At 43.0% G+C, this 24527-nt stretch overlaps 1 protein-coding gene across 5 annotated transcripts; it reads left to right on the plus strand.

The window, feature by feature from the left end:
- Window positions 1–278: 278 nt before the first annotated feature.
- On the plus strand, window positions 279–24188 carry Timeless (timeless circadian regulator). Of its 5 annotated transcripts, XM_027926626.2 has the most exons (30): window positions 279–363; window positions 11368–11529; window positions 11685–11838; window positions 11956–12070; window positions 12164–12226; window positions 12479–12580; window positions 12743–12898; window positions 13138–13271; window positions 13479–13566; window positions 13822–13998; window positions 14380–14597; window positions 15057–15160; window positions 15302–15471; window positions 16971–17105; window positions 17206–17357; window positions 18217–18314; window positions 18400–18517; window positions 18628–18829; window positions 19085–19230; window positions 20356–20441; window positions 20532–20649; window positions 20737–20819; window positions 21071–21213; window positions 21410–21587; window positions 21672–21740; window positions 21858–21976; window positions 22990–23203; window positions 23297–23410; window positions 23531–23622; window positions 24049–24188. In XM_027926626.2, the coding sequence occupies exons 2-29, from the start codon at window positions 11433–11435 to the stop codon at window positions 23602–23604; spliced, it is 3627 nt and encodes a 1208-aa protein (XP_027782427.2). In that variant the 5' UTR covers window positions 279–363; window positions 11368–11432; the 3' UTR covers window positions 23605–23622; window positions 24049–24188. The 5 variants fall into 5 exon arrangements, with proteins under 5 accessions (XP_027782427.2, XP_071465862.1, XP_071465864.1 ...); XM_071609761.1 differs by having other exon boundaries at window positions 23531–24188; XM_071609763.1 differs by lacking the exon at window positions 279–363 and adding an exon at window positions 682–715 and having other exon boundaries at window positions 23531–24188.
- The last annotated feature ends 339 nt before the right edge of the window (window positions 24189–24527 follow it).

A 24527-nucleotide genomic window follows, 5' to 3' on the forward strand; every position in this document is an offset into this window, starting at 1 on the left:
AACTAATCCTGATGACTTTGGAATAGTCCACTTGACCGAAGGGGAAAATGTGAATTTATCTCTAATCTGAACTTGGTTATTATTATAATTCAGCAGACTATTCATAGCGTTGTGACTTTTAGGTCAATGTAGGGAACATATTCGGATAAAACAGTCCTTTTATTCGCTTCCCTTTTCCTTACTTCGTCACCAACCATTCCCTTCTCCCCCATTCGCTCGGAGTCAGTGGACCAGCCCGCCTCGCCCCGCCCCGCGCCCCAAGCAGGCGGGGACCGGTCTCCTGTGTCTGGTGGCGGGAAATGTTGTAGTCCAGCGCCTGAGGGCAGCTGGGTCTGAGAGGCTCCGGAGGACCCGCGAGAGCGGGTGAGTGTGTGTGGCAAAAGGGTTCTGGGTGGACTGAGGTCCTCTCGAAATCGCGGGGACAGGCTTGGGAGGCGCCGAGTCCCAGTTCCCGCCATCGGGTTTAAAGGCCGAGGGCTGGACGCGTCTCTAAGCGCGCACGCGCATTCCTACCCTGCGCCTTCTCGGGCTCGCCTCCGCGGTTCCAGGCGCGGTGTTGAACTCTCACTGCACCCCTCCCACGCTGCTTTGCACACCTTGGGGTCCCAGTGGATGGGACTGTGATGACTAGGGGCTTGGAGCCCTGAAAGTAGAGCAGAAGGTTCTTTTGGGTTTTCACTTCGGAACTCCACATCCGGTTCAGACTCGAAGAAACGTGAGAGGCCTGATGGTCATCAGGGGTCGGAGTTCACAGGCCGCTTGATTTAAATCTCGAATTTTTTAAAAAGAATGAATTACGTTCCCTCTCCCTTTTATCCTGGGTGGAAAGTTTAAGTAAGATACGGCCTCTATTCGGGTTTGTCAACCAGACCTTTAGTCACTAATTAAGCTCCATCTCTTGAGTCTCTCTCTCTCTCCCAATTGTTTATTCTGCCTTTCATACTGACACCAGTACCTTTAAAAAAAAAAAAAGTTAAACTTGTTGTTTAACGTTAACTTTAAGGCTCCGTTTTGGCCATTCACAGGAGTAAATTCTTAGGTGGCATAAGGGGCCTTTCATAATCTGTTTCTGACCTTTAAAGCCTCATTTCTAAAAACATGACATTTATGTCTTGCGCTTGACTCACAGTCACAGGGAAAGGGTGTATCTGCATTATACACTTTCATACCTAGTATCTATGATCCTCCTGTGACCTCTTCTTGGAAGTTATTGTTGTTTTTCGGCCACATAACTTGTCTTGTCCCTCTGAAATTCAGTTTATCCAGCCTTCCCACACCAAGCTGATCACTTTCTCCCTTGTGTCCATGAAATATTGTATCTCCCTTTACTATCAGTGGCTCTGAACTCAATAAAATGTTACTGAGCCCCTCATCTGTACTATGCAGTGTACTCAGCGTCAAGTATGTAGAGATGCATAGGACAGAATTCCTGCCCTTGAGGAATTCATTTTGGTAGCAAAAACATAGAAGTGAGAGTCTTCTGCATTACAGTGACAGAGTTCCTTATTTCCTTACTCCTCTCACTCCTCACTCAAATACTATCCTATATATCCTAATGCCTCCAAATCTCCAGTTGCATCCTCAACTTTAGACTTGTCTACTTAAGTTTAGTAAAGCATTTATTGAGCACCTACATTGTGCTAGTCATGATGATTCCTGAGATCAAGAAGTTAACATTTTAGTGGGGCTTGGTGATGCATTCCTACATTAAGGCGTGAAGATCACAAGTTCAAAACCAGCCTGGGCAATGTAGCAAGGCTCTGTCCTAAAATAAAAAAATTTTTAAAAAGGGCTAGGGATGTGTAGCCCAGTGGTAAAGAGCCTCTGGATACAACTCCCAAAAGTTTACATTTAGTGCAGTTGTTAACAGCAGATTAAATTAAAATCACCTGAGGAGCATTTTCGAAATATTTTTGCCCAAGCCACACCTGGAAATTTTGATCTCATAACCAGGTTCTGAAAATTCAAAGATGAATAAGAAACAATTCCTGTCCTCAGGGAATCTGAGGCTAGTGGAAGGAGACAGACACAGACATTTTAAACGAATATAAACTATTATATGAGAGACTAACAGAGGTGTAAGTGCCATGATGGAATTCTATATATGGCACAAAAGAGAAAAGAGGTTCCTTTTATATGGAGAAGCCAGGAAGAATTGCCATTTGGGCCATTTCAAAAGAGAATTCAATAAGTTGGGGGTGTGATAGTATACTCCGATTACTCTACTACTGGGCAGGCTGAAGTGGGAGGGATTACAAGTTCCAGGCCAGCCTGGGCAATTTAGCCAGACTTGGTCTTAGAAAAAAGAGAATTTGACAGACTCTAGGTTGATGGAAGGGTGTTCTGGATATACGAATAACTTGAGCAAGAAGCTTGAAAGATAACTGCTGGGATATCATGAAGAACTTTGTGTTGAGGGTCATCAAAACTTTAGTTTTTTTATAGTAGTGCATGTTAATGGTAAACAATTCCAATAGTATCAACATGAAAGAAATTTTTTTCTAACTCTAGATCTCCCATTTATTCCCAGAGGTGTTGCTATGAAGTTTCTTCCCCTTTTCTTTTCCTTTTTTAAATTTTCTTTTTTGGTACTGGGGATTGAACCCAGGGGCGCTTAGCCACTGAGCTCCCCAGCCCTTTTTTATATTTTATTTAGAGACAGAGTCTTGCTGAGTTGGCCAGGGCCTTGCTGAATTGCTGAGGCTGGCTTTGAACTTTCGATCCTCCTGCCTCATCCTCCAGAGCCACTGGGATTACAGGCATGTGGGGTCTTTTTTTTTTTGAGATAGGTTCTTGATAAATTGCAGAGACTGTCCTTGAATTTATGGCCCTGCCTTGGCTTCCCAGGGAGCTGGAATTACGGCATAGTCACTTTACCCAGCTCTTCTCTTTTGTTTCTTTCTGTTTTGTTTTTTTTTTTTTTTAAATCCTTTTTGTTTTTTCTATCCTTTTCTTTCTTTGTTTTTCTTATTTATTTATTTACTTACTTATCGTCTCTTCTTTTCTTGGGATCACTCCATGTTAACCAGGCTGGCCTTAAATTCTTGGACTCACAAAATCCTCCTGCCTCAGCTTCTTGAATAGCTAGAATTACAGGCGAGCACCACCACAACTACCTGAAGTTTCTTATGTATCCACTGAAGGTTTTATTTTGTTTTTGTGCTAGGGTTGACCTCATGCTTGCTAACCACATACATGCTGTACTATTGAGCTACACCCCTAACCCTATTTGAAGGGTTTTTTTAAAAATATTTTTTAATTTTTTTTTATTTGAAGGGTTTTAAGTAGGGTGGGTCATATGGCCAAATCAAGTAACAATCTTGTGGCTAGATTTAAGGGAAAGGATCAGACAGAAAGAGATTAGGAAGCAGTTGAGTAATCTAAGCAAGAGACATACAGACTTGAGTTAGTAGCAGTGTGGAGAGGCAGGGTATATAGAGGAGCTTAAGGAAATTAAGGAGAGATGGAAGTATCCAAGGTGATACCTAGGTGTAAGTGCCATGATGGAATTCTGTATATGGCACAAAAGAGAAAAGAGGTTCCTTTTATATGGAGAAGCCAGGTGATACCTAGATCCAAAACAGAAGTGAAGATGACTTATGGGGAAAATGAGTTTAGTTTTGGACATGTTGAATTTAAGATGTCCTTGAGACATAAAAGTAGAGGATGCTATTTTTGAGTCCGTTTAACATTTGAGATTAGTGCCTTGGGAACTTAGAAGGGCCAGGGATACAGATTGGCTGGCTACTGACTTGTATAGTAGTTGAAGCAGGGGGCATGGATAAGTTTGCCCAAGGAAGCTATGTAGAGAGAAAAGAGAAGACTGAAGATGTAGGCCAATGGAGCATGAACTCTTCAGGATGGGAGGGGGCCAAGGGAAGGTATGTTTTATGTTGGATTCCCTCCTCCTTGCTTAAATTAGAAGAATTTTGAGCAACTCATAATATGTGGGCGTGGGGCTGATATAAAGGAAAAGTTGGAAATAATTGAGAAATGAGAATCAAATAAGGGACAGGAGATAATTGATCAAGATAACAAATGAAGGGCTTAGATTAGAAGCAAAGATGTTAGGGTAGGTAAGTGAAATATGTTTTTAGGCGTGGTAGGGGGAGTTGAGAGTTCTTGTCTGATGACCTTAATTGTTCCTAAGAGGAAAGGGACAGAGACACCAGCTGAGAGGCATGGGGAGCAGTGGGGTAAAGTGCTTAAGAATGATGGTGAAAATTAGAAATAGCTGTCCCCTGGGAAAGAAGTGAGAAAGTGACCGGACTGAGTCCTGCTCAGGTTGGATGCTGTACATTTGTCACGTATTGTACAGGGTGGTGTGGTTTTCTCCAGCAAATCTGAGTCTAGATTTGACTCAAAAGAGTGTAGTAGAAAACAGTTGTTGCTTTGAGTTTGTGATTTTTGCAGAGAGTGTGCAGTGAAAGGAAGAGATTAAGGCCACACAGGAGAGTGGCTGAACTGTTTGACATGCAGTGATTGTAGGATATATGTTTCTCTGTTTTAATCATTTTGTTTTCCAACTCGGAAATCTTCAGCAGTGCCAGTTATGGTGGTACACGCCTATAATCCCAGCAATTCAGGAGGTTGAGGCAGGAAGATTGCATAGTCCAGGCCAACCTCAACAACTTATTGAGACACTTCGCAACTTCTATCCTGTCTCAAAATAAAAAGAACCAGGGATGTAGCCCAGTGATAAGTTCTTCTGCGTTCAATGCCCAGTACAAAGAAAGAAAGAAAGAAATCTTCAGTGGCTCCCTTATTTATTTATTCTAAATTTTTGAATTGATGAACAAGGCAAGATTTTCCCAAAAGCCAATTCTAACCCCCTTCCAATGCTTTCCTGAGACTTATCTATCCACAGTGGTTCCTTTGGGTTTTGTTGTTGTTGTTGTTATTGTTGTTTGTCTAATATTTTTTTATGTGGTGCCGAGGACCCGAGCTCAGGGCCTCACACATGCCAGGCAAGCACTCTACCACAGCCCTAGCCTGGTTCCTTTGTTTTTGCTCTGGCAGTTCTCCATCTCCTCTTCTTGGCTTCCTGAATCCTTGTGCTGCAACCTTCAAAATCTCAGTTTTAATCACACTTCCAGTGACAATCTCCGTGGTCACTTTACCTTGAAAGAGTCCTAGTTTTCCATTTTTTTCCCCCCGTATCACTTATTTAGAGCCTATACTGCCTTATCTCTTACTTTCCCCCCACCCCAGTAGTATTGAACCCAGGGATGCTTTACCACTGAGCTACACTTCTAACCCTTTTTTTTTTTTTTTTTAATTTTTAAATTTTGAGATAAAGTCTTGCTAAGTTGCCAAGGCTGGCCTTGAACTTGTGATACTCCTGCCTCAGTCTGCCAGACTGCTGGGTTGTGCCACTACCCTTAGCAACCTTTTTTCTTACTTTGTTTCTTCTATATTGTGTAGTTTTCCATTCTGTAAATAAATTTCTTGAGCAGTGTCTCTCCACCTGCATGGCATTATCTTTTGCCTAGAAGGCACTTCATTTAGAATCTTACAGAAGGAGAGGAAATTAATATTTTGGGGTTGTCACACCAGGTGCAGTGGCATACACCTGTAATCCCAGCAGCCAGGGAGGCTAAGGTAGGAGGATTGCAAGTTTGAGGCCAGCTTTGGTAATTTATCAAGGCCTTAAGCAACTTAGTGAGATTCTGTCTCAAAAAATGAGGGGCTGGGGATGTGGCTTAAGTGGTAGTGCGCTGGCCTGGCATGCGTGAGATGCTGGGTTCGATCCTTAGCACCACATAAAAATAAATAAAGATATTTGTCCACCTAAAACAAAAACGTAAATATTAAAAAAAAAAGAAAGAAAGAAAAGGGCTGGGGATGTAGCTCAGTGATAAAGCCTCCCTGGGTTCAATTCCTAGTACTCGCTGGGGTACTCACTTGATACTTGTCACTGGGTAGTATGGTTAATATCACTGCTTCTCAAAACTATCTTGGTAAGGGGCTAGGCAGATTTTTCCTTCAAGCTGTTGCAGATCAATACTCTAAAGTTCTTTTAGGGGCTAGAGAAGTGGCTCGGTGGCACTCAATCCCTAGTACCAATAAAAATACATAAAAACACTTCTATAGAATACAATTACTAGAAAAATAAAATGGAAAAAAAGATATGTGGAATACAGGCTTTTTAGATTATTAATTTATTTGAACATAAAACTAAGTCAGTCAAATTGTTCTCAGAAACCCTAAATGCTAGTGCTTTCTTTCTTTTCTTTTCTTTTTTTTTTTTTTTTTTTTGATACCTGGGATTGAAGCCGGAGGTGTTTAACCACTGAGCTCTTTTACTTTTTGAGATAGGGCCTTGCTAAATTGCTGAGGCTGGCTGAATTCAGAATCCTCCCTTCTCAGTCTTCTGAGCTACTGGGATTACAGGTGTGCGCCGGGCGAGTGATTTGTTCTTAAAGTGTCTTGATGAAGACTACCAGCAGTTGTGGATGGGGAGTAGTGTGAACTGCACTGTTTTACATGACCATATTTAAAATATATGAGGGTGGGTATTTTTATTGTTTTTTCATTTTACTGAGAAGGAAAGTAAGGTTTGGGTTAAGTCAGAAGTGCTAACTGCCTTCCCAAGCGTATTAATTCTCAGTGAGTGCTTGGAACAAGGTTGGTTTGGGACAGAGTGCTTTGTTTTATTTTGTTTTCAAAAAGTAAGTTAATTTTATTGGGGCTGGGGTTGTGGCTCAGTGGTAGAGCACTCGCCTGGCATGTGGGAGGCCCTGGGTTCTATCCTTAGCATCACATAAAAAATAAAATAAACATATTGTGTGCAACTACAACTAAAAAATAAATATTTAAAAAAGTAATTTAATTTTCTCTTTGAATTGTAAATGTATTTAATATTTATCCGTTTTTCCTTTTATTTTTTGCATTCTGAGGCCTATAACTATTAATTTCAGATCAATAATGCTTTATCTGAATTGCTTGATACTTAGTTGAGTGGGGAAAGTAACTAACATTTTTTTAAATATCCAGATCCATTGGGTCTAAGGTGTTTGATAAAGTTCCCATCTCATCTATGATGAAATATGAAAGTAAAGACAATATAAATGAGGTTTTTCATAAAGTCAAATTAGTTAAATTCAAAGGGCTTGAATTTATCCTGAGACTTTGTCCTTAGCTTTTTGGTATTAAAACACTGAAAACAGAATAATTGTGTGGAGAGTTGTTTATAATAGCTATATTGAAATATAATTAGCATACTATAAAATTTATTTATTTATTTAGTTGTAGATGGAAAGAATACCTTTGTTTTATTTATTTAGTTTCTTATGTGGTGCTGAAAATCAAACTCGGTTCCTCACACATGCTAGGCAAGTGCTCACTACTGAGCTACAACCACAGCCCTAAAATTCATTGTTTTAACCTTGTTTTTAATATATTCATAGTTGTACAATCTTTACTATTTAACATCAGAACATTTTCATCATGCCTAAAACAAACCCTATGCTTATTAGTAGTTATTCTTCATTCCCTTTTGTCCCTGGCAACCAATAATCTATTTCTATTTTTATAGTTTTTCTCATTCTGGACATTAATATAAATGGATTCATATAAAATGTAACCTTTTGGGGGCTGGGGTTGTGGCTCAGTGGTAGAGTGGGAGGCCCTGGGTTTGATCCTCAGCACCACATAAAAATAAAATGAAGATATTGTGTCTATCTACAACTAAAAAATAAAAATAAATTTTAAAAAAGATTTAAGTCTGCACTTAAAAAAAAAACGTAACCTTTTGTGTTTGACTCTTTTTTTTTTTTTGGTACCAGGAATTGAACCAAGGGGCATTCGACTACTGAGCCATATACCCAACCCTATTTTGTATTTTACTTAGAGACAGGGTCTTACTGAGTTGCTTAGTGCCTCACTTTTGCTGAGGGTGGCTTTGAACTCTTGATCCTCCTGCCTCAGCCTCCTGAGCTGCTGGGATTACAGGTGTGTGCCACTGCGCCTGGCATTTCCAGCCCTTTTCATTTTGAGATAGGGTTTCATTGAGTTTATTCGGGCCTTGCTAAGTTGCTGAAGCTGGCTTTGAACCTGAGATCCTGCTGCCTCAGCCTCCTGAACCACTGGAATTATAGGTGTGCATTACTGCACCCATTGGAGGAGTGACATTTGAGCTGGATCTCAAGGGTCACATAGGCTCATAACTTTTGGAGATAAGGAAGAAAGGAGAAGAGACCTCCAGGATAGGGAATAAGCCCTGAGCAGGATTGTATGTCTTGGAACATGTATGTTTGTGGCGTTCCCAATAGCTAGAGGAGACAATGAAGCCATGGATCTGAGTAGAATTGTTTTGGCTGGGTATGTGTGATATTGGTATAATGTCAATAGTCAGATTATTCATAATTCAGGAGAGGAAGGTGAAGCCAGACAGATTGAGTGAGTAGCAAGAGAATGCTGGGTACAATAACATACACCCATAATTCCAGTGACTCGGGAGGCAGAGGCCCAAGGATTGCAATTTAGAGACCAGCCTCAGCAATTTAGTGAGGCCCTAAGCAACTTAGTGAGACCCTGTCTCAAAGTAAAAAAATTAAAAAGGGCTGGAGATACAGCTCAGTGTTAAAGTACCCTTGGCTTCAATCCCCAGTACAAAAGAGAGAACAAACTTACTTTTCCTTCTGAGAAGGAAGGGAGGAAGGGAGGGAGGGAGGAAGGAAGGAAGGAAAGAAAGGGTATGAACCCCTAAGTTTTCTGTCAGTTGCTAATTTTTTAAATACTATTTGTACCAGGGAGGACTAAAACTCCTGTTGAAAGCTCTTTTATCCCAGTTCTAAAGAATGGCCCAAATTGGGAGCCCCTGGCTTGCTCTGACCCATTTCTTGTACTTTGCCTATTACACTCAGAACTGCAGGGGATTAGAACCAGAAGTCCTAGCTTTCTTATATACCCTCTTGCTTTCTATCTGCCAAGATTGCTTTGTCCCTATGTCCTTTTTTTTCTCCCAGAAATGGTGGTTGTTACCACCTCTGTTGTTTTTGCCTTTCAGGTAAAGTGATATATGGGAAGCAGAGGTTTGAGTGCTCTGCTGGGGCTGTATTTTGCAAATATTGAATCCTTATTTAGAATTGGTCTACAGTGGAGGAACCAAGATAAAGAGGGAGGGTAGTGGGCTGCAGCTATAGGTCTCAGTTGATAGAGTGCTTGCCTTGCATGCACAAAGCTTTGGGTCCAATCCCCAGCACCGCAAAAAAAAAAAAAAAAAAAAAAAGCGGGAGGGTAGCTGGGAGGACTGTGTAAAACAAAGCCCAGACATGGCTTTGTCTCTATTGTTAGAAGACTATCATTTCACACCTTTCAGAGCCAGATTTTGTGATGCCCTTTCATGAGGAGAACATGTTGACTTGCCTCTTTATAGCTCTAATGTCTGTTTTTTTGGGTTTTGGTTTTTTGGATTCTGGAGATTTAACCCAGAGGTGTTTTACCACTGAGCTACATTCCATACCTTTTTGTTCTTATTTTGAGACAGGCTCTTACTAAGTTGCTTAGGGCCTTGCTGGCCTTGAACTTGTGATCCTCTGTCTCAGCCTCCCAAGCTACTGGGCTTACAAGTATGTGCCACTGCACCTGGTTTGTTTGGGTTTTTGTGTGTGTGTGTGTGTGTGTGTGTGTGTGTGTCTAATCCAGGGCCTTATGCATGCTATGCAAGTGCTGTACCATTGAGCTGCACCCCCAGCTCTGTTCTCTCTTTGTCAGCTTCCTAGGCTATGGATTGAAGAGAGCAGACAGGGAAGCCCTTCCATCTGGGTGCATGTGTGTGTGCATGCATGCATGTATGGGTATGCACATAGAGTCAGGGACCTTATATATTGAACCTCTTCTTCAGGGCCCAGGCCTCAGAGTTTTTAGTCTCTGAGACTAAATGGGAAAGAGAAGTCTCCTTTCCGTCCTCCTGGTCACTCAGTGAGTATTTTAATGGTTTCTTATATTGCTAGACTGAGCAGTCAGAAAGTAGGTTACCACTGGGTGGGGGTGGAAGGATAGTAGGCAACCTGAAGTAGACCAGTTACATAAATGCAGAGAGATAACATCAGACATTAAACCTTAGTGCTTTGGAAACTCACTACCCATTTCCTGCCAAGGAACAGAAGTGAAGTCGGTGTCTAGAGGTAGGTATGGGAGCCAGGAAAGGTCTTTCTAGAGGTTGCCATTAAGGGCAGAGAGCAGTGCAGCTGAAGGTGCCCTAGAAGACTGGATTGATTAGTATTCCTGATTTTCCACAGGAGCAGGGTAAAGAATATTATGTGTTCGTGTGCATCTGTCTTATTAATGTCCAGTTCCGAGTGCCAAGTATTCTGGATCTGTGCCTATTTAACTATCTGAGGGTTTAAAAATCTGAATAAAAAGGAATAAGCTTCAGAAAAAGGAAGTGATTTTTCTTCTTTTTTCTTTCTTTCTTTTTTTTTTTTTTAATTGGGGATTTAACCCAGGGATGTTTTGCCATTGAGCTGCATCCCCAGATCTTTCTATTTTTTATTTTAAGACGATTTCACTAAGTAGTTTAGGTCCTCACTAAGTAGCTTAGGTCCTCACTTAGTTACTGAGGCTGGCCTTGAACTTTTGATCCTCCTGCTTCAGCCTCCTGAATTGCTTCGGTTACAGGTATGCACCACTGTCCCAGGCTCTGGAGATATTCTAGGGAGTGTGCTGGTTCCTATTCACTCCTTTTCCTTCCCATTCTGTTAGGCTCTGACTTCAACTAAGATTACCAAGTGAGTAACTTTGGGAGGAGAGTGAAGGAACTTTGATTTCCACATTCCCAGTGCCTGAGACGGCCAAGGGCTTCTAGGATGTATCATATACCAAGTAGGCTCACTGTGTAGTCAGAGCTGGGTTTTCTTAATTCTTGTACATGTCAAAGCTGTGACTATGTATAGAAGAGTTAAGAAAGATGGGGGTCCAGTCTGACCATTTGAGCTCTCTAAGGGTAAAAATTTCAGAGCCGATGTCCTTCTCTAGTCATTTTTTCCTATGAAGTTGTTTAAACTCTTAAACAGACTATTTCTACAGTTTTAGATCCAGGTTAGAGTATGGGGCAGGTGCTTAATTCATAGGCTCCAGCCTCTTTGTCTTTATCAAATAATAGCCTTAATTTAAAGCTTTCCCTGAAGGGTTGCTCTGTAACTCAGTGGCAGCACATTTGCTTAGCATGTGCCAGGCTCTGGGTTCAATCCCTGGCACCAAAAAAAAAAAAAGAGCCTGAGACTGGGAGAAGTACATTTGGTTCTGACCAAAATGAGGCATTTGGGGATCTTGCTCAAATATTCCGACCATTATTGCCCTGTCCTGTTCCTCTCTGTTCTTCACAGAGAGGATGCTGCATTCATTTTTTTCTTGTCTCTGCAGGTCTCTCCATTTTTGTCTCCTCTGTCTCTATTATCCTTACTTCTCCTTTGGTGGTCTTCTGATGTATGGACTTGTACATGATGAACTGTGAACTTCTAGCCACGTGTAGTGCCCTTGGGTACTTGGAGGGAGACACTTATCACAAAGAACCAGATTGTTTAGGTGAGTACCTTTTTGAGGAGTCAGATTTTTTTTTAAAAAAATTGCTTGAATTGAGGTGGTCTGTTGAATTTCTCAAGCTATAAGTATGAAAAGCATATGGGCCTGGGTGGAACTTTGTCCAGTTTTTGAGGTATGTGTTTATTCTGTCTCTGAAGAGAGTGTGAAGGATTTGATCCGGTACTTGAGGCATGAAGATGAGACGAGAGATGTGCGGCAGCAGCTAGGAGCATTCCAGATAATGCAGAGTGACCTCTTACCCATTCTTACCCAGCACCACAAGGATAAGCCTCTCTTTGATGCTGTTATCAGGTTCATTCCCTAGCTTTTTTTTTAACCACATGCCAGCATTTGTATTTAAGCTGATAGGTTTTGGTGCTTGTTCCTGGCAAGGAAGCCTAATGACTTCTTCCTTCATTGTCTCCCCAGACTGATGGTAAACTTGACACAACCAGCCTTGCTCTGTTTTAGCAGTGTGCCTAAGGAGCCCAGCATGCGCCACCACTTTATACAGGTGCTCACTTATCTACAGGCCTACAAAGAGGTGAGATCGTCCTTCAGAGTCCCTGGGGCAGATTGTGGTGCAGTAGGGGAAGAAGGTACAGACACTATGTGAGATCTGTTCACTGTTCCACAGGCCTTCGCCAATGAGAAGACTTTTGGAATCCTCAGTGAAACCTTGTATGAGCTGCTGCAACTGGTGAGTGTTTGCTCTGTAGGAGCCCCTGGGACCATTATCAGAGGTGAAGATGCTGAAACTGGAGGTGTGATCCTAGTTGTTGGGGATATGATCGTCTACTCCATAGTCTCTGACTGCCTCAGGACTGTTTTAATCTTTCTTTTCTTTCTTTTTTATTCTGATTCTCTTCTGTACCTTGGTCCCCCAGCCCTGGTGGATACCACCTGCCTTCCACATGGAGTCTCTTCTTCTAACTCTCCTCCTTCTGACTAGGGCTGGGAGGAACGACAGGAGGAAGACAACTTGCTGATTGAGCGGATCCTACTGCTGGTCAGAAATATTCTCCATGTTCCAGCTGACTTTGACCAAGAGAAGGTGAGGGTCAGGTGGTCTAAGTTAGATTGAACTGCCCTTTTTGGGCTTTTCTGCATCTGACAAGTCTACGGGAAGAACCTTGGCAAAGAAATCAGGTGCAGAGCTTCCAGGAAGAGCTGTGGAACTGAATGCCCTTTCTTCCTCTCATCTCTCATTGCTCAGAGGATCGATGATGATGCCAGTGTCCATGACCAGCTTCTCTGGGCTATTCACCTTAGTGGCCTGGATGACCTTCTCCTCTTTTTGGCCAGCTCACCTGCCGAGCAACAGTGGAGCCTGCATGTACTAGAGATTGTCTCCCTTATGTTTCGTGATCAGGTAAGACCCAGGCCTATTGTCCTTTTGCACAGGCACTTTTCTGCTACATGGTCAGCATTGCTTTTATAGTAATGGCTGAATTATCTAGGGAAATTAGCAATGGGTAGAGTAGCTGTGTCTTCAGTATAGAGTCCCATCACCAGTCCTGTTTTGATCATTCTTTCCATCCTTATCAGGAGTGAACTCAGGATAAGAAATGACTGTCCTTCTGACTCTTTTCCTGCTTCTTCCAAATGTAGAACCCTGAGCAGCTGGCAGGAGTAGGGCAGGGACGCTTAGCTCAGGAGCGGAGCACAGATGTGGCAGAACTGGAGGTGTTGCGCCAACGAGAGATGGCAGAGAAGAAGACTCGAGCCCTCCAACGAGGCAACAGGTAGGTGACTGAGAGCTGCTCTACCTGTGTTCCTGTCCTGTGGCAAGGAATGCTGAGCACTTGGGGGCCAGATCTAAGACACTGGAGACTGAATAACATTTTACAGCTTTAACTCATTTTGAGCTGCTGATGAAAGAGAGTGAAACAAAGCTTCCAGAGAATTGAAAAATCTCTCTGGCCTCCTTTGTTGCTGCTGTTCCCCTGCAGGCATTCTCGATTTGGGGGCTCCTACATTGTCCAAGGGTTGAAATCCATTGGGGAGAGGGACCTCATCTTTCACAAAGGCCTTCACAATGTAAGTATTTGCACATTTGGAATGGGAACACTGGAGTTGCAGGGCCTAAGAATGACCATCTGTGGATTTAAAGCATCTCCATTCTTAGCCTTAGAAAGTTGGTGACAGCAGAAGTAGAGCCTCTGGCATTAGCCACATTGTCTTTACTGAAGTCTTCACAGAAAACTTTCTAATAAGAGTTTCTTCTGAGGAAATTGCAGTACCAGGGATATGGAAAGAGCTGTGATACATCTAATCCCTGCCCCACACCCCCAGCTTCGAAACTACAGTTCAGATTTGGGAAAGCAGCCCCGAAGGGTGCCCAGACGTCGCCGGGCTGCCCAGGAGCTGTCCGTTCAGCGCCGCTCTGCCCTCAATGTGAGACTCTTCCTCAGAGACTTCTGCTCTGAGTTCCTGGAGAACTGTTATAACCGGCTTATGGGTTTGGTAAAGGTGAGAGTCTGGGAAAGATATGGAGGCCATCAGGGATGGAATAGAGAGGTGATGGGGCCAGTGAGGGTAAGAAGGGCAACCCAGGTAGGCACCTGTGGGAGGCTGTCCCTGGATTTTATAGTGGGAAGGAGATAGTGTGCACCTGAGAGATGGTGACGATGCAGAGGGAGTGGGTTATTAGCATGACAAGAAGGGCTTGTAGAATTGACCCAGAGGAAGGGGAGGAGGACATGGGGAGAAGAGAGAATTGGAATTTGTGGATCCTAGAGAAATATTATAGTGGTGTCCACGATCTACCCCATCATCAGGCCAGGAAGAAGGTGGAAGCCCTGGGATAATGGTGATCTTTTTTTTTTTTTTTTTTTTTTTTTTTTATGTTAGGATCACCTGCTTCGAGAGAAAGCTCAGCAACATGATGAGACCTACTATATGTGGGCCTTGGCTTTCTTTATGGCCTTCAATCGAGCTGCCTCCTTTCAGCCAGGGTTGGTTTCAGAGACCCTCAGTGTCCGTACCTTCCATTTCATTGAGCAGAACCTCACCAACTACTATGAGATGATGCTGACTGACCGCAAGGAAGCCTCCTCCTGGGCACGACGGTGAGAGGGATAATATTGGGATCACAGTGAGCATCTAGGTCTGGGTGAGAGTCTGAATACACACACACGCACATACACACACACACACACATTTTTTCTTTTGGTATCCAGAATTGAAACCAGGGTTAATTAACTACTGAGCCATATCTCCAGACTTTTGTTTTTGTTTTTGTTTTGTTTTATTTAGAAATAGGGCCTCACTAAGTTCCTCAGGCTGGCTTTGAATTTGCCATCCTCCTGCCTCAGCCTCCCAAGTCTATAGTATCATAGGCATGTGCTACCATGCCCAGTGAACACCTAGATTGTGGATGGCACCTTTTCCTAATACAGGGTGAGGTGGTCAGGCTGGGAAGCAAGCACTAGTGAGGTCATGTTTTGGGTGGCACTTTAGGCAGGTTGATGTTTTCATGAGACAGTGCCCTAAGTTGTCCTCCATTTTTCTTTGTCTTTAACTCATAGGATGCACCTGGCTCTGAAAGCCTATCAGGAACTTCTGGCCACAGTGAATGAGATGGACATGTCTCCAGAAGAGGCTGTGAAAGAGAGCAGCCGCATCATCAAGAGTGAGGCCCTGGCCCAATCCCTAATCCCAGCCTTCCCATCTTTGACTAGAATCTTATTCCTCACTGTTCCAACTTTATCCATCTTTTCTTTTCTAAGTTTCCAGACCAGTCCTTCCATTCCTTTCTCTTCCCCACTCCTAGACAACATTTTCTATGTGATGGAGTATCGAGAACTATTCCTGGCACTCTTTCGAAAGTTTGATGAGAGATGCCAGCCCCGCTCCTTCCTTCGTGACTTGGTGGAAACCACCCACCTCTTCCTCAAGATGTTGGAACGGTTTTGTCGGAACCGTGGGAACCTGATGGTGCAGGTACTGGGCAGTGGCAGGATGTGTAAAGAGCTGTGTGGGAGGGTGAAGGACAGAGGGGGCTTTCTCCTTGCATTTTATGTAGCTTAAGCTGGTCTGTTAGAGCTACTCTGAAATAAGAAGGCAAGAGGCTTGTGTTGCCCATGTGAATCTACCATGGTTTCTTTTTCCCATTAGATTTTTTTCCTGGTTTACCATAAATATCTTAGTTCATTCAGGAAACTTTTTGTGAACACCTACTAAGTTCTAGGCACATAAACTTATAAGAGTTTAATGATTATGGGACTGGGGTTGTGACTCAGCAGTAGAGCTCTCACCTAGTACATGTGAGGTACTTGGTTCAATCCTCAGTGCCACATAAAAATAAAATAAAGATATTGTGTCCACCTACAACTAAAAACTATATTGGAAAACAAAACAACATGTTTTGTACAGAACCTTCCTATAATTCTAGTTGCTACAGTTTAAAATTCTATCAGAACTGGACTTGAAAGGGGTAGCAATACCAATGAGACTTTGCTAAAAGGTATTTTTACACTTAGGGCTCTGTGGTATTATCAGTAATAATGGTGCTATAATTTATCCAGCATTTACTGTATGTTAAACACTGCTAAGGTTTTCATGTAATCCCCACAACAGCATTAGAATACATGTACACAGTGGTCCAAGATTGTGTGAGTAAAGGACTGTTATTGATACCCAAATGTAGATGGCTAGACTCTAGAGCTCATGTTCCTACCTTTAGTGTGTTTGATTATAAGTTTCTTTTCTTTTTTCTTTTTTGGTACCAGGGATTGAACCCAGAGACACTTAACCACTAAGCCACATTCCCAGCCCTTTTTATTTATTTTGAGATAGGGTCTTGTTAAGTTGCTTAGGGCCTCACTAAATTGCTGAGTCTGGCATTGAACTCACAATCCTCCTACCTCAGTCCCCTGAGCCACTGGGATTACAGGCATGCACCAACTCACACAGCTGATTATAAGTTTCTTGAATGGAGTGGGAGCCTCAAGGGCCCTCCAATCCATTCATCCTATTTGACTTCTGAGAGCTCACACAAAAGACTGGTTCACAGTTGTGACCTGAGGGAACAGAATTTGGGGGTTGACTCACTCTCTTTCTAAGAGAAAAAAATGATGGGCTTTATTTTTATGTATCTTGCTTAATCCTCATAACAAATCTATTCATCCTTTAGATTTTTCCTTAGGATATCACTGCTTTTGGCAAACTCTCCTACTCCAAGAAATAGGCATTTTATGCTCATCCACATTATAGCTCTTATCCATTTCGTAAGGTATTTCTTGTTTACTTGCCTTTCTCTAGAGTATGAGCTCCTTCGGGGAGGACACGTATTGTTTACTATGGCTTCCATTGCCTATGAGCAGCACATAATAGGCACTAGGCACTTTGAACATTCACTTAGTTTTGTAATAGAGAAGACATTCATGGGAAAAAGACTTCCTTAGTGCTCCTGCTATTTTCATGCAGTTCTTTCCCCATAGAACAAACGAAAGAAGAGAAAGAAGAAAAAGAAGGTTCTAGACCAGGCTGTTGCTTCTGGGAATGTTCCACATAGCCCAGAGGAGCTGGAGACTATGTGGCTGATCCTGGCTGAGCAGCTGCAGTGTTGTACCCAGGTAGGTGGTTGCAGAAGCTCTATCTTTTTAAAGACTAGTGCTCTGGGTAGACAGTCTGGGTTTTCTTCCCCCTTTGTTCCCACACCTTATCTATCTATAGGATCCTGAACTCAATGTAGAATCCATGGTTCCCTTTGATGCGGCCTCAGAAGTGCCAGTGGAAGAGCAGCGAGCAGAAGCCATGGTGCGGATACAAGACTGTCTCCTTTCTGGTCGGGCCCCACAGGCCCTGGCTCTATTGAGATCTGCCCGGTAAGAGCCCTGCCCACCCATCCTCCTGGACTTTAGGGGCATGAGGAGGCCTTCACTGTAGTACAGGGTTCTTGGTCTTCAGAAAAGAGAAATTCTGTCTGGGTCTCTGTATTGAACAGTGACTGGGGAACTTTGATGGGCTTATTTGAGTATATTATTTGTTGTTGAGAAATAACAAAAAGCATAGTTAATTGGGGGAAAAAATAAAGATAATTCTATCCAAAAATAACTGTCATTAACTTTTTTTTTTTTTTTTTTTGGTGGTGCTGGAGCCATCAATATTTTCATGACCAACTTTCTGGAGTTCATTATGTTAGACATTATCTATATCATATACATATATATCTTCTTCTACAAAAATAATGAAATATTATATGTTCTGATTTACATCTTTTTTTTCCCCCTGTACTGGGAATTGAACTCAGGGATTCTATACCACTGAACTTCATCCCCAACCCTTTTTATTTCTTTTTTACTTTTGATTTATATTCTTGAATTTGCAATCTCCTGCCTCAGCCTCCCAAGTACTACTACTACACCTGCCTTTTTAACTTCTTAATATATTTTGAACATTAATTCTCATCAGATATGTTTCTGTAATTGTCAATGACTTTCAAACACCATCGTGTAATATGTACATTTGCTCAACTAAGTGTCAGCATTTAGATTGTTTGCATTTGTTCTTACATGATTTTCTTGCAATGCAACTTACAAGGAAAATTTCCATAAAGTCTGTTACTCTTAGGTAACAGTTTGCATTATCTTTCTGGCTTATAAATAAGGTAAGACTAAATTCTTTCTGCTTCTAATTACAACTCAGATTTCCTATAATTAAGGCCTTTTTCTGTCTGTGCTCCAGAGAAGTGTGGCCAGAAGGAGATGTATTTGGCTCTCAAAACATTTCCCCTGAGGAAGAGATGCAGTTGCTGAAACAAATCCTCTCTGCTCCACTGCCCCGTGAGTCTCCATTCCTTCACAACCCTCTTTTTCTACCTGTGCTCCAGCACTAGCATAACAGAGACCTGTAATCCTCACTATATAGGACAGCAGGGGCGAGAGGAAAGAGGAATAGAGGAAGAGGAGGAAGAGGAGGAGGAGGAGGAGTTGCAAGTCGTCCAGGTGTCAGAGAAAGAGTTTAACTTCCTGGACTACCTGAAACGGTCTGGGCCCAGAGGGCTGAGTTGGTCCCAGGATGGTGTGATTGTACAGCTGTTAGAATGAGCAGTGTCTTTCTAATTCTGACTTCCTTTCCCTCATTGTTTTGGTGCAGCTTTGCATGTTCAACTGTTGTGCAAGCCTATGTACTGCTGCTTCGGAGCTACCAGCAGAATAGTGCCCACACTAATCACTGTGTGGTCAAGATGCTGCACCGGCTGGCCCATGATCTCAAGATGGAAGCCCTGCTTTTCCAGCTCTCAGTCTTTTGCCTCTTTAATCGTCTGCTTAGTGACCCTGCTGCTGGAGCCTACAAAGTGAGGGACTGCCAAGAACTGGAGTTCTTGATCATATATAAATGATCTTCAGGAGATAAGGAAGCTGAGGTGTCAGTAGCTGGGAGATGAGAACACAGTAAAGAAGCCAGCAGGCAGATTGAGGGGGCTGTACGGGGAAGGATAGAAGAGTCTGAGTGAGAAGGGGCAGCTGGGAACTGGAAAGAAAACACCCAGGGGGCCAGGTCTATGTATCCATTTGGGCTGAAGCATCATAGCAGCCTTACTCTCCTATAGGAGCTAGTAACTTTTGCCAAGTACATTCTGGGCAAGTTCTTTGCACTGGCTGCAGTCAACCAGAAAGCCTTTGTGGAGCTTCTGTTCTGGAAGAACACAGCTGTGGTTCGAGAGATGACTGAGGGCTATGGTTCCCTGGATGACAGGTGAGCTTAGGGATTGGGAAGGATGGGCAGTAGGGGAGGGTGATGCAGAATCACAGAAGTTCAGAGCTGGAAGAACTTGCAGGCAAATAATAAAAAAATTAATTAATTAATTAATTTAAAAAAAAAAAAAAAGAACTTGCAGGCCATTTGGTCTGTTTCTTTACCTTCCAGAGGTAAAGATCAGAAGATGAAATGCTTTACCTAGGACCAGGGGCTGGAGCCTGACTTCTGTCTGCTCTAGTTTTCTGCTCCATCATCAGACTTTATAAAGGTGGTTGCTGAAGGAAGTAAGGTGGCCCACCAGGAGCCCTCTCCCAAAATGTGCTGGGAAAGGCTATAGACATAGCTCAGTGGTAGGGCACTTGCCTCTCATACATGAAGTTCTGAGTTCAGTCCCCTATACTGCCAAAAAAGAAAGAAAAGTGCTGAGATAAGAATTCACATAAATGTTTGTCCCCTTTTCTTTAGTATATTACCCCTCTGCTTTCACGCTGCTCATTTTCCCATACTACTATTAGTACTTGTAATGTCAGATTCCAAGGGAAAATCTGAGTTTGACTTTTGTTTTTTGTTGTTGTATTAGCACTGGAGATTGAACCCAGGGGTGCTTAACCACTGAACTATATCTCTATCCCTTTTAATTATTTCACTTTGAGATGGGTCTTGCTAAGTTGCTGAGGCTGGCCTCAAACTTGCAAACCTCCTGCCTCAGCCTCCCAAGTCACTGAGATCATAGACATATGCCACCACACACAGCTGTTGTTATTGTTGTTTTTGGTACTTGGGGATTGAAGCCAAGGGTACTTTACCACTGATCTTTGATACCTTGACCTTTTTTAAAATTTTGAGACAGGGTCTTGCTAAGTGGCCAAGATTGGCCTTAAAATTTTTATCCTGCCTCAGCCTCCTGAGTAGTTGGAATTACAGGCATGCACCACCGTACCTAGCCTCTTTGGATTCCTAAGTGGAAGGAAAATGAGGAGAAGGAAGCACATATTAGTCCTCTGCTAGGTGGAACACTTCATGCTACCTGCCTCACCCTTTCAGAACTGATCGGGAGGATCTTTGGTCTCCTTTTTTGGGGCCAACAATCTATTTCGCTCTCTCTCCTCTTTCCCCATTCAGGTCTTCCAGTCGCAGAGGCCCTGTGTGGAGTCCTGAGGAAGAAGCTCAGCTTCGAGAATTATACCTTGCCCATAAGGATGTGGAAGGTATGAGGCCTTAAGATCTGAAGTGTTTATGAGGATAGAAGTCTGAGCATAAGGAACCCTCTTTACTGCCTCATACCTTCTTCACTTCAGGTCAGGATGTGGTAGAAGCCATCTTGGCACACCTGAATACTGTTCCAAGAACACGAAAGCAGGTCATCCACCACCTGGTACGGCTGGGACTAGCTGATAGTGTCAAAGATTTCCAAAGGTAGGCATATGCTCTGGAGGGAACTGGGATGGAAATTCCTCAGTTCATTCCCTGGCCTCCTCTTCCAATGACAACCTCCCTAAACAGAAAAGGAACCAATATTGTATTGTGGACAGAAGATCAGGAGCTGGAGCTGCAACGGCTTTTTGAGGAGTTCCAGGATTCAGATGGTGAGAGAGGTGGATGCTCAGGGAACCTTATGAGATGAGAACTAATCTGTCCACTTATTTATTCCCTGCCTCCTAATCCCAAGGGAAGTTTATCAGATTCCTTATGTTGACTTCCTCTAAGTGTCATTTTAGGGTGAATTGATTTAGTCTCTTTCTAGAGACCTCTGATTTCCTTTACTAAGACCTCAGATATCCTTAACTAATCCCTTTCCCCATTTGTTCTAGAGTATTCACACATTCCCTCTCTGTAGATGTCCTTGGTCATATCATGAAGAATATAACAGCCAAACGCTCACGGGCTCGAATAGTGGATAAACTTCTGGCTCTGGGGCTGGTAGCTGAGAGGCGGGAGTTGTACAAGAAACGGAGGAAGAAATTGGTGCCCTCCAACATGGTAACAGTCTTACCCTGGCTCTCCCATCCCAAGCCCACTCCCTTTGAAGTGCTCCCTGGAAGTTACCCACCAAGATTCTTCCAGCCTCAAGCTATTTTGACTAGGTCCTTCCAACAGGGTGGTCAGGAACCAGAAAATGCCACTGAAATGTGGTGTTTCTTTTTTCACAATCTCCTATCCCCTTGATGAATTTCAGCCCAAAGATGAGGGGTCCCTGCAAGATTTTTGTCAGGAAGATCTTCAAGATGAGGAACCCTTGCCAGAGGAAGAGAATGAGGAGGATGAAGAGAAAGAGGAAAGCTTGGATGCAGAACAAGACCAAGGTGGCTCATTTCTTTCAACTGAAAACCTTGGTCAAGGCCTACATCAAGAAGGTAAGGAGTTTAGTTGGGAGAAATGTCTCAAATGGAGGGTTGGGATGGGGGTAGGGACCAAATATGTTTCCCTTTCGCTCTTAGGCTTTTCTGCTCCCCTCCTATGGCTCCACAACTGCCTGATTCGAGCAGCAGATGATCGGGAAGAAGATGGTGAGTGAACAGATGACGATTTTAGGACTAGAGCACTGGAAGCCACTGGACCTGCATGTGGGATGGAGGCAGTTTTTTCCTAGCATCTTTACCATGTGACTATTGGCTCTGTTCTAGGCTGCTCCCAGGCAGCTCCACTGGTACCACTGACAGAAGAAAATGAGGAAGCAATGGAAAATGAACAGTTTCGGCAGTTACTGTACAAGCTAGGGATCCGGCCACCTGTCTCTGGTCAGGCAAGTACACCAGTCACAGTGTCAGCCAGTTATCCTCTCTGTCTTTCTCATTGCCCTTGTCATTTCGGAACAAGATTCCTGTAGCAGCTATTTCTGTTGATCCACAACTTCCAAATGGCACACCAACCTTTGCAGGCCCCCGTGACCATTCCACCCACACAGTTACTTCACATTGTAGTCATCCTGGATTACTTTTCATCCTTACATGGTAGGTTTTTCTATACTTCTCTAAACAGTTGACAATGCCAGTCCCTCTGTTGAAAGTCCAACCACACACAAAGATATATACACACATGCACACATACACACACAACCCATCTTCCTGTTGAATCTCAACCCTTTCTTCAAGAGTCAGCTCAAAGCAGGAGCTGAGGCAAGAGGATCATGAGTTGAAGGCTAGGCTCTGCAACTTAGCAAGACCCTATCTAAAAAATAAAAAATGATAAAGACTAGGGGTATAACTCAGTAGTAAAGTACACTTGGGTTCAATCCTTAGTATCACCCCCACCCCCAGGAAAAAGCTCAATTTTCATTTCCTCAGAAAAGCAGTCCTTATCAGTCCTTAGTATAGAAAAACCTACCATTTAAGGATGGAAAGTAATCCAGGATGACTACAATGTGAAGTCATTCAATCCTTTCAATCCCTGAAGCAAAAATAATCACTTTGGCCACTGAAATTTGTTCATTCCCTCATAGAGCCCAATCCAATGGTATTGTAGCACATTCATTCTTTCTCCCATTAGGTTGTGAGTTCCTTGAGAGCAAGGACCATACCTGGTTCACCTTTCAATCATCAGGAGCCATTCATTAATTCAGTTAACTGTATTTACTGGGAATGTCATAATATAGCAGGCACTATGCTAGACACTATATATATATGATAAGTAGAGTTCACAACTTTTCTGAATCTTTACCAATGTAGTGTCATATTTATTCAATGAATAACAATAATCTGTTGAATGGAGTCTAGTCTTTTTACTTTGCAGTCATGTTTGACCTCTGGTGCCCTGTAGGAAACTTTCTGGCGAATCCCAGCCAAACTGAGCCCTACTCAGCTCCGGAGAGCGGCATCTGCTTTGGGTCAACCAGAGAAGGAGGAGAAGCTGCAGCCAGAACTAGAACCAAGAGACGTTGGAGAGCAAGGCTCCAGTGAGGAGCACCAAGCAGAAGCCCTGAGAGCCCTCTTGTTGGCCCGCAAAAAGAAAGTAGACCTTGCGCCCTCAGAGGGTAGTAGTACAACAGCTCTTCTACTAAGCACTTACTTCATGCCAGCCATGTTGGGCTAGAAGGTCCAGTTCCCTAATTTTGTGCCTCTTACAGTAACTTCAGAGGAAGGAACTCCTGGTGGGAAAGAGCAGCTAAAGATAGCAACCAAGAAGCGACACCTGCTGGACAGTGATGAGGAACAGGAGGAAGACGAGGGTAGAAGCAAAGGTAGGGAGTCTGACTGGGACCTGCTTTTTCTTCAAATACCTAACTTCAGCCTGAAGACAAACTGTAACACCTGCCTGATCCTTTAACATATGTCCTCCCTCCTCCCTGTCATTCCCATAGCACCAGAGATGGGAGCGCCAATACTCCAAAAGAAGAAACGGTTTCTGATTGAAGATGAAGATGAGAGTGACTGAAGAGCCAGAAGCCTAGGGGTAGAGATAGATTTGGTTTTATATGGTGAATTCAAGGCAGAATTTGGAGGTCCCAGAATCTCCTCTTATGGAAGCAGCAGGGTCGTGGACCCTTCCACAGATTTAGGGCCCAGGCATTTTTAGGCAGCAATGTTGGATGGACCATTCTGTAGTCAGTCCTTGCTTCTGTCAGCTTTATTCAGTGTAGCCCAACAGCTCTCTGAAGACTTACTGTTCTGGGAACCATATCCTTTGGTGACTAGAGCCCCTTAGCAAATCGGAGGAGTAAGTGAATTATAGAAGGCACCTTGGACCCTCTCGTTGGTCTGTTCCTTTTCCGCTGGAAGTGGACCACAACTTCCAGATAGGAAGCTTTAGGACAGTGTCTGGGGGTTTCACATCCTTTTTAGAAGGCATTGGATTCCCTTGTTCTCATTTTCTTTCCAGAGATTATTCCCTGAACACCAGATTGAGCCTAATTCCTGCCATTGAGGTAGAATTGGATGCAGTGCTTTGAAGATGATGAATATACTTGATTTATGTTTGGTATTAAATTAAACATGTAGAATTAAAAATTGTTGATCTTAGTCTGACTTGTCAATCTGTCTGAGTTTCCCAGCCATCCACTTTCTGTGTTTTTGGAAGAACTTTAAAATGGTAGAATTAAGACACCATCTGCCTTCCCTTTCTCCTTCTTCCCCTCTTCCTCTATATAAGACACAGAGAATGTTTGCACCTCATGATCCTTCTGGATTCAGTAGCATGTGCCTATATTCCTATCTGTTCTGGAGGCTGAGACAGGAGGATTGATTTAATCCAGGAGTTTGAGGCCAACCAAAGCAATTTTGACCCCTGTCTTTAAAAAAAAAAAAAAAATTCTTCATTTAGGGTAGATTTTAGGGTGACAATGTGTGCAGTAGAAATAA

Source organism: Marmota flaviventris, chromosome 3 (genome assembly GCF_047511675.1).
Source record: "Marmota flaviventris isolate mMarFla1 chromosome 3, mMarFla1.hap1, whole genome shotgun sequence".
NCBI classification, from domain to species: domain Eukaryota; kingdom Metazoa; phylum Chordata; class Mammalia; order Rodentia; family Sciuridae; genus Marmota; species Marmota flaviventris.

What these genes read in the sequence shown, in the direction of transcription:
- Timeless (XM_071609761.1), top strand. Translation starts at nt 11,433, where the DNA reads ATGGACTTGTACATGATGAACTGTGAACTTCTAGCCACGTGTAGTGCC. An exon ending in CTGCTGCTGGAGCCTACAAA is followed by an intron (nt 18,830 to 19,084) that starts GTGAGGGACTGC and finishes ACTCTCCTATAG; the next exon opens with GAGCTAGTAACTTTTGCCAA. An exon ending in AGATGATCGGGAAGAAGATG is followed by an intron (nt 21,741 to 21,857) that starts GTGAGTGAACAG and finishes GCTCTGTTCTAG; the next exon opens with GCTGCTCCCAGGCAGCTCCA.